Consider the following 12,871-nt stretch of genomic DNA (forward strand, 5'->3'; position numbering starts at 1 on the left):
ACATCCTGAACTTTGAATTTAAAGGGGGATACAAGGTGAAGAGTCTTCGTCACCTGCTCTCCTGACACAAATGGTATTGGAAAACCTTTTTGTTAGGTCTGAGATCAGTAGGAATAGTGACCTTGGGAAATGTTTCATAAAGTTGGGATTCCTAAGCAGGGCTGAAAAAAAAACCTTTCTGGCAGTTGAAACATAAATGGCTGTGGAAGCAGACAGCCCCATGGCTGGACCAGAGGGGGTCATCCTGAAGGGGTTGCAGGTCACCCAACTTTCTCTCACTCCTACTTTTTATGACCATGTAGTCCCGTAATTTGGGGTAGAATTGAGGTGACTGTTTACTGGTCAGATGCCCTTCCTGATGCCTATATGTGGAGTTTGCAGCAGATATCTTTTCTTTGCGCCCTACGAGAGAAACATCTGCCTGGGATTGAACTCTCAGGCTCCTCCTACTGATACGCCATAATGTTTGCATAGAAGGGTTTGTTCTCTTATCCCACGGAAGGCACTACTTTTCACTGGATTGGTTTGATCCAGCTTCATGGATCCCATGGCAGAGGTGACACATTTGACCTATTGCATAATAAAGTCTGCCCAAAGCAAGCTTGCCTGTGGAGCATCATAAGATGGTGGGGCAGACACCTAGCATAGCAGCTTGTATATTTTGATATTAACATAAATATATATATATATATATTTGGCAGCATGGATTATTTTTGTTCAGGGTTAGTTTCTATCTAGTTAAATTTCTTCCCATCTGCAGATTTGGGAATTTTCCCAGGAATGTGAACAGATGCTTCTAGTTTCTCAGTAGCTGTTTTGGCTACACAGACACCACAATTCTGTCTTCAATTTGCTAGCAACAGCACAACAGAGGCTATCTCACTTAGAAGTACATTTTGTTTATTAGTAGCAGATCTGCAACTGACTTGCTGATATCCCTACAAAGGTCCGTCCCCCCGCACTTCTGATTGTGTCCACTTGTCCGAGTCTGCTTGAACAAGTTCCTGCAGTTCACTTGGCAAAGTTTTTCAGGAGTGGTTTGCCATTGTCCCCTACTAAGGCTGAGATTGAGTGACTGGCCCAAGGTCACCCTGCTGGCTTTGTGCCTAAAGTGAGACTAGAACTCCCAGTCTCCCAGTTTCTGGCTTGATGCCTTAACCACTATGCCAGACTGCCTCTGAGATGTATTTTATTGGCAGAGAAATGTTCATCTTTTGTTAGTGTCACAGTTTTCATTTATTCAGTCCAACAAGCTTAAAGAGAATTTCAACAACTTGGTTTAATTATACCCAAGAATAGGGAAACAGTAAAATGCCAAACAATTCTCAAATTCAAAGAAAGCTAAAAAATCCAGACAGTTATTAGGACTGTTTTTCAATAAAAGAAATTGAAAGAATAATATAACCAATTATATTAACAACATACAAAAGTAGTAGAGTCTTTGATCCCTCTGTTTAAAAAATGGAAAAGAGTGATGTGATGAGACATGTCTATCATCCAGTTGTCCCTCAAACATTGCCCAAAGAAAAGATTGTTTTCCTGTTACTGAACCAAACTGCAAGATATTTCTCACTAACCTTACAGGTTATTTATTACAGATCAGATGAAACAATAAACCTGAAGCCATTTTAGAAAGTGTTATCTACTTCCTCAAAACCAGAATAAGGACAGCTTTATCAAATATATTTGGATGTTCATTTTTCGCCAGCGTCCTCTTCACTGCAATTTGACTTGTTGCTATAAGGTTGCTATGAAAATTTCATCATGATAACACTTTATCGTTTCTTCTTTGTTTCTTTTTTGAGCTTCTTGTTCACTGAGATAGCAGCAATTTTGGGTTTCTTGACTACTTCAGCAGTTTTCGTTTCAAAGCTTTCAGTATCCTGTTAAGTTCATTAAGGGAAACAGAACATTAATGATTTTGTGGATAGGTCGTAGATCTTTTTTATTATTTGCTGGTACATAAGAATGCTGGAGAAACGTGCTCATGAATCATTTATAAAATCAAATGCACTGTACTTCTAAGTACTGCATGTTTTATATCTTTTACACAGAAAATGTAATTAAAAAGTTTATTCAGGCTGACCCTAGATATTTTTATTTGGAAGAAGCTTTTATGAATGTCATTTTTTAAAAACAACAAAAACTCTACAGTCTTAACATTGGACATCTGTATTTTGAGGTGATGAGTGCCTATCAGCACAGCTTTCTAGCCAAGCTGGGAAAATAATAAGATACATATTACATATAAAATAATAATAGATACATAATAGATACAAACTCAGGGTAAACTGCACCAAACTCGATTGCAGGAAATACGACTTCAGCAACAGAATGGTCGATGCCTGGAATACTCTGACTTTATGGGTTCTTCCCAAAACCCCCAAAACTTTTAACCTTAGACTGTCTATTGTCGACCTCACCCCATTCCTAAGAGGTCTTTAAGGGGCGTGCATAAGCAACATGCCTACTGTCCCTGTCCTAACGCTACTTATATCTGTTATGTAATACATGCTTGATAAATAAAATAAAAAGTAATAATACATAATAACGGAAGAGCAACAGAACAAAGTGAAGGTGGGGAGGATTAATAGGTGATAGCAGTAAATGGCTTTACCCAAACAAGACTGAAAGGCTGTGGGTTCTAAGGCTCCCTAAATCTAGAGACTGTCTATCTTTTTGGATAGGATTAAACTTGCCAGACAAAACTTGTGTGCAATTTGAGAGTCCTCTTGGGTTTTCTATTCCCACTGAAGAGCAGTTCGCACTGGCAGTCATGACCAAGAAAGACCTTTAAACAAATCCACCTTTTGCACCAGTTGCCCCCATTTCTGGATCCGGAAGCCCTACTCGTGGTCAGTCATGCCTGAGTCGCTTACTGACTGGACTGCTGTAATTCATGCTATATGAGGCTCCCCTTAAACACCATCAAGAAGCTGCAACTGGTCCAAAATGCAATGGTGTGTATACTTATGGATCCATCAATATCAGTACTACACAGCTGCATTAGGGATCTACAAGTTCCTGGTGCACTTCATGGTTATCACTCAAAAAGCCCTTCATGACAGAGGCGCTGTTATTTGTGCTGCCATCTATCTCTGTTTCTGGCTGACCCTCAGATTTGAAGAGTGGACATGCTTTGGATCACCTCTATGAAACACTGCCACCTAGTGAGACCAAAGAAGCATGCCTTATCTATCCTAGCACCTGCCCTTTGGAACAGCGTTATCACCTGAGATAATTCAGTAATCCTGATTGTGTTGGCTTTCTGTAAATCCTTTAAAAATGTTTATAGATTATAATCTAGTAATTCATGATGCGTTATTTGTTTTGTGTTATTTGTTTTGTGTTAACAAAGATTAGTATGTGTCCAAAATTAGCAGAACACCAAACTATTCATTTGAAACTGATATTTTTAGGCTCTATCTATGCAAAATTTATGACTTCAGTATCAGCTTCAATTTTAAATATTTAAATATTTGCTCCAACCTTTGTCTAGCCTACTTTGATACATAATGCCTGATAAGTTTACAAAACTGGTGGAAAATTTTTGGAAACATATGGAGAAGTTTTTATTGAAATCAAAGTATCATCTTGAGAAAGAAAGAAAGAAAAAGGAGAGAAAGAAAGAAAGGAAGAAAAGCTCATACACATTCATGACATTTTTAGAGGAAGCTAAATTCACAGGTTGTTTTTCCTCATTAAACACATTTTGATATAAATTTTTTGGGGATTCTAAAGATATCCACAATTAATGTATGCCAACTGGAAACAAAGCATAAAAACTGGCAGAGGGCTCTTTGCTGATTTTAAGCCTGTTAGAAAGCAATGCAAATTTTACTTTGCTGGAAAGGGGATAAGACCTGCCAGTATCTTTATCTTTATGGATTTGACTGAAATCTCTGCTATGTTACAGGGCTAGGGCAATTTGCTTATGTGTCCTTCCAACAAAGGATGGTGGACTTGCATGCCAAGGTAGGTGAATCACCCACAGGAAACACCAATCCTTTGGACAAACAGAAGCAAAAGCATTTATCATTCAGAGACTTAAAAGTGCAAAGTTTAAATGCTTCTGAATACAGAAAAGAAAATACGGAAACAGATAAAATGACTATGCTAAGTAAAGAATATCCATGCTTCCTTTTAATAATCAGAATGAATTTTAAATTGGAAATAGTGCATGGCAAAGGATGATTGTTCATCACCAGGAGATTCCCAGGATAACTTAAGCCCCAATCAGGTGCTATGAAAATTCTATTTGCCTCTTTTCTGCAGCCCACTGATACTTACAATCTCAAGGAATTCAATTTTGGATATTTTAAAATTACAAATTAATATTTACTGTAATGTCAACCCCAACAGAGAATAAATATATCTTTTGAGGTATTAGCTTGATTGTAACTTTCGAATGTCCTTCACTGGATCCAATTGCTCATATCTAATAATATCATTTTATTCTTAAAATTTATACTACAAGAAAACAGCTTTAGGCTCTCCTACTCTCTGGCCATTAAGCTTTTTAATATGCAGTCATTAAATTGGCTAAACCATGAATGTATCCAATAGTTCTGCCAGGCACCTTGCTAACTCAACAATATACAGTTAACCAAGTTTCAAGCACCTCATAATTAAACAATTCGAGTGGGTATACATTTATGTATGCTGTGTGGGTTTTGTTGGGGGGAATAAACAAGGTTTATTTCTTTAAAAGGAAGGAAATATAAACTAGTATGTGAAAGATTAATACATTTATAAAATATAAATCTTTATGGTAACTCCATACTAGTTAATTACACGGTTAATTTCTATGTGAAAATTTGTAACTTATGGAATAAATTCCTGCCATTTAAAAAATGTTATAGCTGCATTATATTCTGGCATTTGCTTTTCAATGGGGAAATTTAATGTTTTATTTTTTGCTGGAAAGTTGACTTAATTTACATTCAAACAATAAAACTGCTTTCTTTGCTACTAAATAATTCATAATTGCAAACTCCTCAGCTAGTTGGCATAATACTCAGCATTTGGGACTAAATTAAAACAATTTATGCTTACTGAAGACAGGTGCAAAGGGAGAAAAAACAGTCCTGCTAAAAACATGGATACTTGGAATAAATTTGAAACAGGAGGGAGGGAGACTATTTTTTAAATCACCGGTTACAATCATAATTGTGTCATCAAGCCATCAAGTCACAAGGTTAATCTTATTCAAAATTTGAATTCTGAAAATCCTCAAGAGGAGGCTCACAGATTGGTTAGGTAGTCATACTTTGAAACCAAATAAAAGTGACAATTACAGAATAGTGATGTTGTCAGTGGTATTTTGGGAAATGAACTATAATCTCAATAACAAATAATTCATGATATGCAACTAATTTTTGTACAAGAAGTATATAAGAAAACATAACAATGACCAGAGTCTTGCCTAGTGGTTAGAACCCTGATTTTTGCCCAGCTAGAGTCTTGTGTTTTCCCCTAATCTGGAATCATTTGCTATATCACTTCCTGGCAAAGAGATGTTTTAAATTAAGAACAGTCCTCTCAGTTTGCCAGGAATCTGTACGTAGCCTGGCCATCTCTTTCCTTATGTTAATTTTCTACTATGATTGTCACTGAATTGGATTAAATCTCTTAATTTTGTTCCCCCCCTTTCTTCCCAGAAAAAAAAAAGAGAGATGTGGAGAAGAACAAAAGAGATCAGAGTGTGGATGAGAGACCTTATAAAAGTATTGGAGGAAATAAAAGTATCTGCCTTCAGAAGTGTAAAAATGGCAATAAGCTTGGTGGAGAAAAAATGGAAATAGATGATTGATGAAATAAGAGAAGAGAGAGAGAATTAGGGGAGGGGAAGGAAGCAAGAAGAAATGGAAATGCTGACTTGAACTACTCTCAGTTTTAGTATAAGCCTGTACTGACTTTGCTCATACCCACTTCTGCCATGTGCTTTCTCTGGAAAATTACATTTAAAAGTGTGGTCACCTTCAGCTAAAAAAGGTTTTCCATATTTCTATTCTAAGGAAACAGCTGCAATTGTTGGGATGCCATGGGCTTCCTATTATGCACAGAAAGACTCTAATAGATGAAATACCTCTCAACGGACGTCTCTGTTCACTAAAGAATAAAAGAAAAAAACAGCATATTTAAGGGAGGGAAAAAAAGGTAAAGATTGGATTGTTGCCAAACTGGTAGTAAGTTACAAGAAATGCTTACCATTTTATATGTCTTTGGAACAGGAAGGATTATCGCCAGAACACAAATGAGCTGGAAAATGGCACCAAAGAAAAGGCCATAGTGTAAGATGTTCTCCATAAATGTGGGCTCTGGGATTTCAGGAGGTGAAAAATCCAACTCAGCAGCCATAGTGAAGTCCTTAAGTACACTTCCAACAAAATTGGATTGCTTTGTTTCTGCAAAGAAAAGAAGTTCCGTTGAAATATGCATTTTTTCCATAAAGCCATAAGTTTCATTCAGGTACTCCTTAAAGTGCAAAATGATGAGACAATGGTCAGAATAGTGTTGATTATTTGAGTGTGATACTGACCCTCCACTAATTGGGTACTTTGCAGATGTGTTGGACTCCAGGTTTTAAAAATCTCAGCTAGCATGCACTTTGAAGTTTATTTCCATGGAAATCCAACAAACATGTGGAACAAGTCAGGTTGGCAAATCCTATTCCTCCTTGGTTACTATCAGTCCATTACTGGGAGTGATAAAAAAACCCAGCTATAAGCTTCAAATTCCTCAGTTATTCAGGATTAGGATACTTACAGTTTTTTGTCTTATAGTACATATGCCCTAAGATATTAATTTTATTCTCTCTTTACCAAGCTAAAAGTTTTGCCATTGCAGTGACTTTTTGATCTGAATTCACTGACTCTAATGATGCTTATTTTAATTGTTGGTTTTTAATTCCAAATTGTATTTAAATTCCTGTTTAAATGGATTGCATTTGGTAAATTGTATAATGGCCTGCCTTTTGTCAATACAACTCCTATTATCAAAATACAAATTCTGAGGCAACCATTTCAATGCATATATTAAAAAATATAGAGGGATGATATCTGTGTCTATTTTTATACAAAGAGCAAGCTTCTCTGGAATATCTGCTTAAAAATAGATATGGGAATTTTAATCCAAACATAGAGGGTGAATAAAGCTGGAATGATGTGATAAGGCAGAATTCTCAAGCACAACACTAATATATCACAGAAGTACAAGAAGTAACTGGACAGCAGCAAATAGGAATTTGAGAACAGTTAAAATAGCACCAAAAGCTTCGTTTAACATTTAAGCCTTCCATGCTGACTCTTCTCATGTTTTCCTGTTCTGAAGGCTGGACAGCATCTTTCTAGGCTCAGCACTCACCACAGGGTCTATACCTTTTAGTTTTGTAGTGTTTTGCCACCCAAGTATTATATACATAAAAAACCCTCAGAATTATTTTTAAAAATAAACTATTAAATCTCCACCAATGGAAGCAATTTAAACAGTTTAACTAAAGTGATCCTTCCTGACAGTTAGAGCAATTAACCAGAGGAACAACTTGCCTCCAGAAATTGTGAATTCTCCAATAGTGGAAGTTTTTAAGAAAAGATTGGACAACCATTTGTCTGAAATGGTATAGGGGGATGGACTAGAAGACCTCTAAAGCCCCTTCCAACTCTGTTATTCTAAATCTTCTAAATCTTAAAACAGGAAGACCAGAGCCAACTGTATACGACCAACAATTAAGTTATCTGCCCAAATGCCAAGTGCATTTTCTTTTCTTTTTTAAAAAAAATCTCTTGGAGACATTTATTTACGAAGGGATAGATTTTCTCCTCTCTTACTTTCAATCCCCCCATTGCTAGAAGTTACTTTAAAAAATATATACCCTACCAGTAAAATTACAGCCGTTAAGAGTTTTTTCCCCTTTGGGAAAGCATTAGACTAATTGCTAGGCGAAATTCAGGATTTATTTCAGGCGGTTAAACGAAAAGAAGAAGAAAAACCCATCAGAAATGCGAAAAGCTCGCACAGATCAATAAAACCTGGCTGGACTAGAGCCAGAATAGATAGAAATTATAGAAAAGCCACCATTTTTCTCCCTCTCAAACGAGGGGCTACAATCTCTCATGCCCGCCGCCCCAAAGACTTCCAGGAATCTTATTAACCTCGCCCAGCGCCCCTCTTACCTCCCACTCAAATCCAACCTCGTTACCCGGAAGCACTTCCGATCCCCCAGGAAGTACTTCCTCCCTTAGCAACGGCCGGTAGCAACGCGTTGCCCAGATAGCCCCGCCCCTCATTCCATCTTCCCGTCGTTCGCTGGCGTTGCGAAGGGTTTTTTTTTTTTTGCCAGACTTACTTCTCAGACCCGATAGAGCATCATCAACCAGGGGAAGCGGTTAAGGGGAAGAACCGACCCAAATATTATGAAACCAGGGTCCTTGGGGCTCCTACACTCACGGATGGGGTGGGGGTAGACAGCTGGAGCCGTGGAACCACCCGCCCTATGAATAGCCTTTCTGTTTGCTTGTTCGACCTTAAGGCAGGAGTCCCCAAACTTGGCAACTTTAAGACTTGTGGACTTCAACTCTGCTGGCTATGCTAGCTGGAGAATTCTGGGAGTTGAAGTCCACAAGTCTTAAAAGTTGCCAAGTTTGGAGACCTCTGTCTTAAGGCGTTATTTTGGGTTGAAGCAGGGAACTCGGATCCTATGCAATGAAACGGCGGCAAAGAAGAGAATACAATTCTAGAATAGATGGAGGGTTACCGATGATTCTCTTTTACTTCTTGACAGGTTTGGGTGGGGGAAATGGAGGAAACATTAGAGAAGCAGGAGCTTGCAAAGAAGGTGGAATGTTATCCTGCTTTCCTTATTCTGCATCCTTTCCCCTTCCAGAATTATGAGAGAGAAAGAGGGCACATTAAAATCCTTTTGATGAGATTTGGAAGTAGAATTATTGCGTTTCTGGAATTCTACATAGTGGAGTTAGACATATTTAGGCAAATTGTGAAATCAGTCAAGAATGATATTTTTCTTTTTATGTTTATTCAAATATTACCTTATATCCAGACACCACAAAAGTCCAGGATTTATCCATAACAGATAAAAAGTTATAAAGAGAAACATAAATACATATACATGACCCAATGTATTTTGTAGCTTTAACTATCAAGTGGCTATAAGTTGCAATAGATATATTTATGGCATGTGAAGGAATTCCGTTTTAAACAAATCTTATTTTATCTGGCCAGTCATGAATTTGACAAATTATATCTTTAAATGTCTTCAAAGCATCTGGTAAAAACAGGATATCAAAATAAGAGTTTGTAAAAGATTGACATCATTATGATTTTGCTGACAGCTGTGGTTGAGATGTTGTGACTAATGCAAAATCCTGGGTAGGTGATACAATCACTTCAATAATAACTAAAATCAACAATACAAAGATCCAGCTAATACAACAGCTTAAACAAAGTGTTACAGCTGGAATGGTTAAATAATTATTAAACAGTGACATCTGCTGTTGAACAGCAATAACCACTCTATTCTCCACAAGTTTAATTCTTAATATTTTTTGCTATTTTTCCCAAATAAACATTTCTTACTTAGGTAATAGAAGCTTCTGTTTTACTTAATTATAGTTATAATGACTTCATGAAGACTTATATCAGACAACAATAATCAAAATAATAACGTAAAGCTTTGCTAAATTATGCTCAAGTATTTAAAAAAAGATGCTGGACATTTATTATGGAGAATATAGAAAACATTTAAGAAAAAAATGGCCATGAAACAAGAATGATTCTTGGAAAAGACAAGCTAATTTGGCAAACAAAACTTACATTACATAGCCTAACTCTGATCTCAATTCTTGAGCAAACCTGTGGAATTCAAGGATTATAGCATGAGGTCCATTAAACGTCCTATATATGTCTTCTAAAAAGGCAAGTCTTTGGAAAGTGACAGAATAATATATTACATAGATATTTCATATTGTATGATATTTATGTTACTAACGGAAGCATACAATACACACATCAATAAAAAAGTTTGACCCAAGACCATTTTATTACAGAAACAAGAAAATTGTGTTATCACAGATTATTTCTTCATCAATATATGACAAACATGAGACATAACTATTAATATATTATAAAGGGTGAACGGGAGAATCTATGTTGAATCTACTGCTTCAGGTATTCAAAATAACAGGTATCTTCCTTTCTTTATGCATGACTTCCAGCATTTCAAGCAATTCTTGTATGACGTGATATGCTACTGATTTTTATGAAAAGTGTCCCATCCTAAATTAACATTTCTTTGCCTCTTTTAACATGCAACAGATTTGTGTTTTATTAAAAAGAGAAAAATCCTTCAGATAATTGTATAAAGATAAACATTGTGTATTCAAGACCTCATAAAGGCATGAGAGTCTAGGAATGTGGTTCAGTAACTGTTAAGCTAATGGTTTATAGCTAAAACAGAGATATACAGAATAACCTTTGACTTTGGTTCAATTATTCACACAAAAAAGCTCCAAGTTTGTTAGAGTTCCACTTTCTCTGTACCTCAAAACTATAGGTACAATGAACCTATTCTTTTTTTCATACCTATATTTATCTTTTAAAAGAGTTGCACAGCCCTGTCTATATCCGTTATTAAAATTTCCCATTCAGATAGCTTGTCTGAGTGCATATTAAATAGAAATCAGAAGACTAGAGGGACAGTTAATTTATTTCTTAAATTTGTATACTATCACAGCCTCAGCAATTCTGGGTGGTTCACAAAGTAAAAACATAGGAAATAACAATAAAACAGTACAACAATAAAGACTAACAAACAACAAGATAGCAAAACCAGACAACTGAGAATCATACATGCACTACTCAGAATGGGCTTTAATTACCCAAAGGCTAAGGCCAATTCTACAAGGCCTTGAAAACACTAGTTGGGTAGAACCAGAGAAGTTACACTTCTGGAGTCCAAACAAATGTCATTGCTTAATCAACAGAACTTGTCAGAGCAAACTGGACAGATCCAGTGGGTGACAGGTGGTCCTTCAAATAACCTTGGTCTATAGAGACAACAAAAATACAGGTAGCACTTGACTTACAACAGTTCATTTAGTGACTTCTCAAAGTTACAATGGCACTGAAAAAAGTGATTTATGACCATTTTCACACTTATGACCATTGCAGCATTCCTGTGGTCAAGGGATCAAAATTAAGATGAATGGCAACTGACTCATATTTGTGATGATTGTAGTGTCTTGGTGTCACCTTTTGAGATTTTCTGACAAGTAAAGAATGTTCTTTCTGCACCAATTCAGAAAGCTCAAACTGCCCAAGGAGCTGCTGATACAGTTCTACAGAGGAATTATTGAGTCTGTCATCTACATCTCTATAATTGTCTGGTTCGGTTTTGCAATCTAACAGGACAGACACAGACTTCAGAGAATAATTTGGACTGCAGAAAAAACAATTACTACCAACCTGCCTTCAGTCGAAGACCTGTATACTGCACGAGTCAAAAAGAGGGCTGTGAAAATATTTACAGACCCCTCACATCCCGGAGCTAAACTGTTTCAACTCCTTCCCTCAAAACGACTCTATAGAACACTGCACTCCAGAATTACTAGATACAAGAAGTTTTCCCCCAAAAGCCATCACTCTGCTAAATAAATAATTCCCTCAACACTATCCAACTATTTACAAAGTCTGCACTACTATTACTATTAATATTCTCATCACTCCTTATCACCCATCCCCTCCCACTTGTGACTGTATGACTGTAACTTTGCTGCTTGTATCCTTATATTGACTGTTTCCTAGTATGATTTGATTGCTTATTGTACCCTATGACTATTATTAAGTGTTGTACCTTAGGATTCTTGACTCTTGATGAATGTATCTTTTCTTTTATGTATACTGAGAGCATTTGCATCAAGACAAATTCCTTGTGTGTCCAACCACACTTGGCCAATAAAGAATTCTATTCTATTCTAAAGTCAATGGGGAAGTTAGATTCACTCAACAAATTGTCTTATTAACAACTACAGTGATTCACTTAACAATTGTGGCAACAAAAGTCGTATAATGAGACAAAATTTGCTTAATAACTGTCTCACTTAACAATATGAATTTTGGGCTCAATTGTGGTTGTAAGTTATATAGTAAGTGTATATATGTATGTGTGTGTGTGTGTGTGTGTGTGTGTATGTTTACATCGGTACAACTTTAAAAGCACAACTATAATGATGTGGGAAAATACCCGAACAAAGCTGAATACCATACATATAAATACCCACGAAAACTTAAGAATATATATATATTAAGAATATATATATATATATGGATGGATGGATAGATAGATAGATAGATAGATAGATAGATAGATATAGATATAGATATAGATAGATGATAGATAGATAGATAGACAGACAGACAGATAGATAGATAGATAGATAGAGAGAGAGAGAGAGGAGGGGGAAGAGGGGGGAGGAGGGAAGGAGGGAGGGAGAGGTTAGATGCTCACTATTCTAGAAAGTTGGACTGGATAATCATATGCTGTTGATATTTGCAAAACACTAATGCATGTTCATATAACCACAGCACCAAGGCAAAGAAGGTAATTCTGATGATTTTGAGCAATACAATATATTATTAGAAACAAATCTTTTTACAAAAAAGGCAGGAGGTGATACTAATGGTTAATTTTCCATCCATAGTTGGCTTTCATGTTAAAAATGGGTGTTTTTCAGAAATGCAGAATTTACCAGTAGCATTATTCTATCTAGTGGTGAGGATGATTATTTGCATGTCAGACACTTCAGCCCCTCTACCAATGCCTGTTTGTAACTCTCTTTGTAAGATAAGAGATTCT

At 36.4% G+C, this 12,871-nt stretch overlaps 1 protein-coding gene across 2 annotated transcripts; it reads right to left on the minus strand.

Moving 5' to 3' along the window:
- Positions 1 to 1,175: 1,175 nt before the first annotated feature.
- MANBAL (mannosidase beta like) lies at positions 1,176 to 8,271 on the minus strand. Of its 2 annotated transcripts, none has more exons than XM_026665047.2 (3): positions 8,175 to 8,271; positions 6,211 to 6,407; positions 1,176 to 1,883 (listed from the first exon to the last, which is right to left on the minus strand). In XM_026665047.2, the coding sequence occupies exons 2-3, from the start codon at positions 6,358 to 6,360 to the stop codon at positions 1,776 to 1,778; spliced, it is 258 nt and encodes an 85-aa protein (XP_026520832.1). In that variant the 5' UTR covers positions 6,361 to 6,407; positions 8,175 to 8,271; the 3' UTR covers positions 1,176 to 1,775. The 2 variants fall into 2 exon arrangements, with proteins under 2 accessions (XP_026520832.1, XP_087815486.1); XM_087959360.1 differs by lacking the exon at positions 8,175 to 8,271 and adding an exon at positions 7,874 to 7,961.
- Positions 8,272 to 12,871: the final 4,600 nt, after the last annotated feature.

The sequence above is a fragment of the Notechis scutatus genome, chromosome 3 (genome assembly GCF_049901735.1).
Source record: "Notechis scutatus isolate UNSWTSFEM ecotype Mainland chromosome 3, rNotScu1.2, whole genome shotgun sequence".
NCBI lineage: Eukaryota > Metazoa > Chordata > Lepidosauria > Squamata > Elapidae > Notechis > Notechis scutatus.

What these genes read in the sequence shown, in the direction of transcription:
- MANBAL (XM_026665047.2), bottom strand. Translation starts at nt 6,360, where the DNA reads ATGGCTGCTGAGTTGGATTTTTCACCTCCTGAAATCCCAGAGCCCACA. An exon ending in TTCCAAAGACATATAAAATG is followed by an intron (nt 1,884 to 6,210) that starts GTAAGCATTTCT and finishes TGAACTTAACAG; the next exon opens with GATACTGAAAGCTTTGAAAC.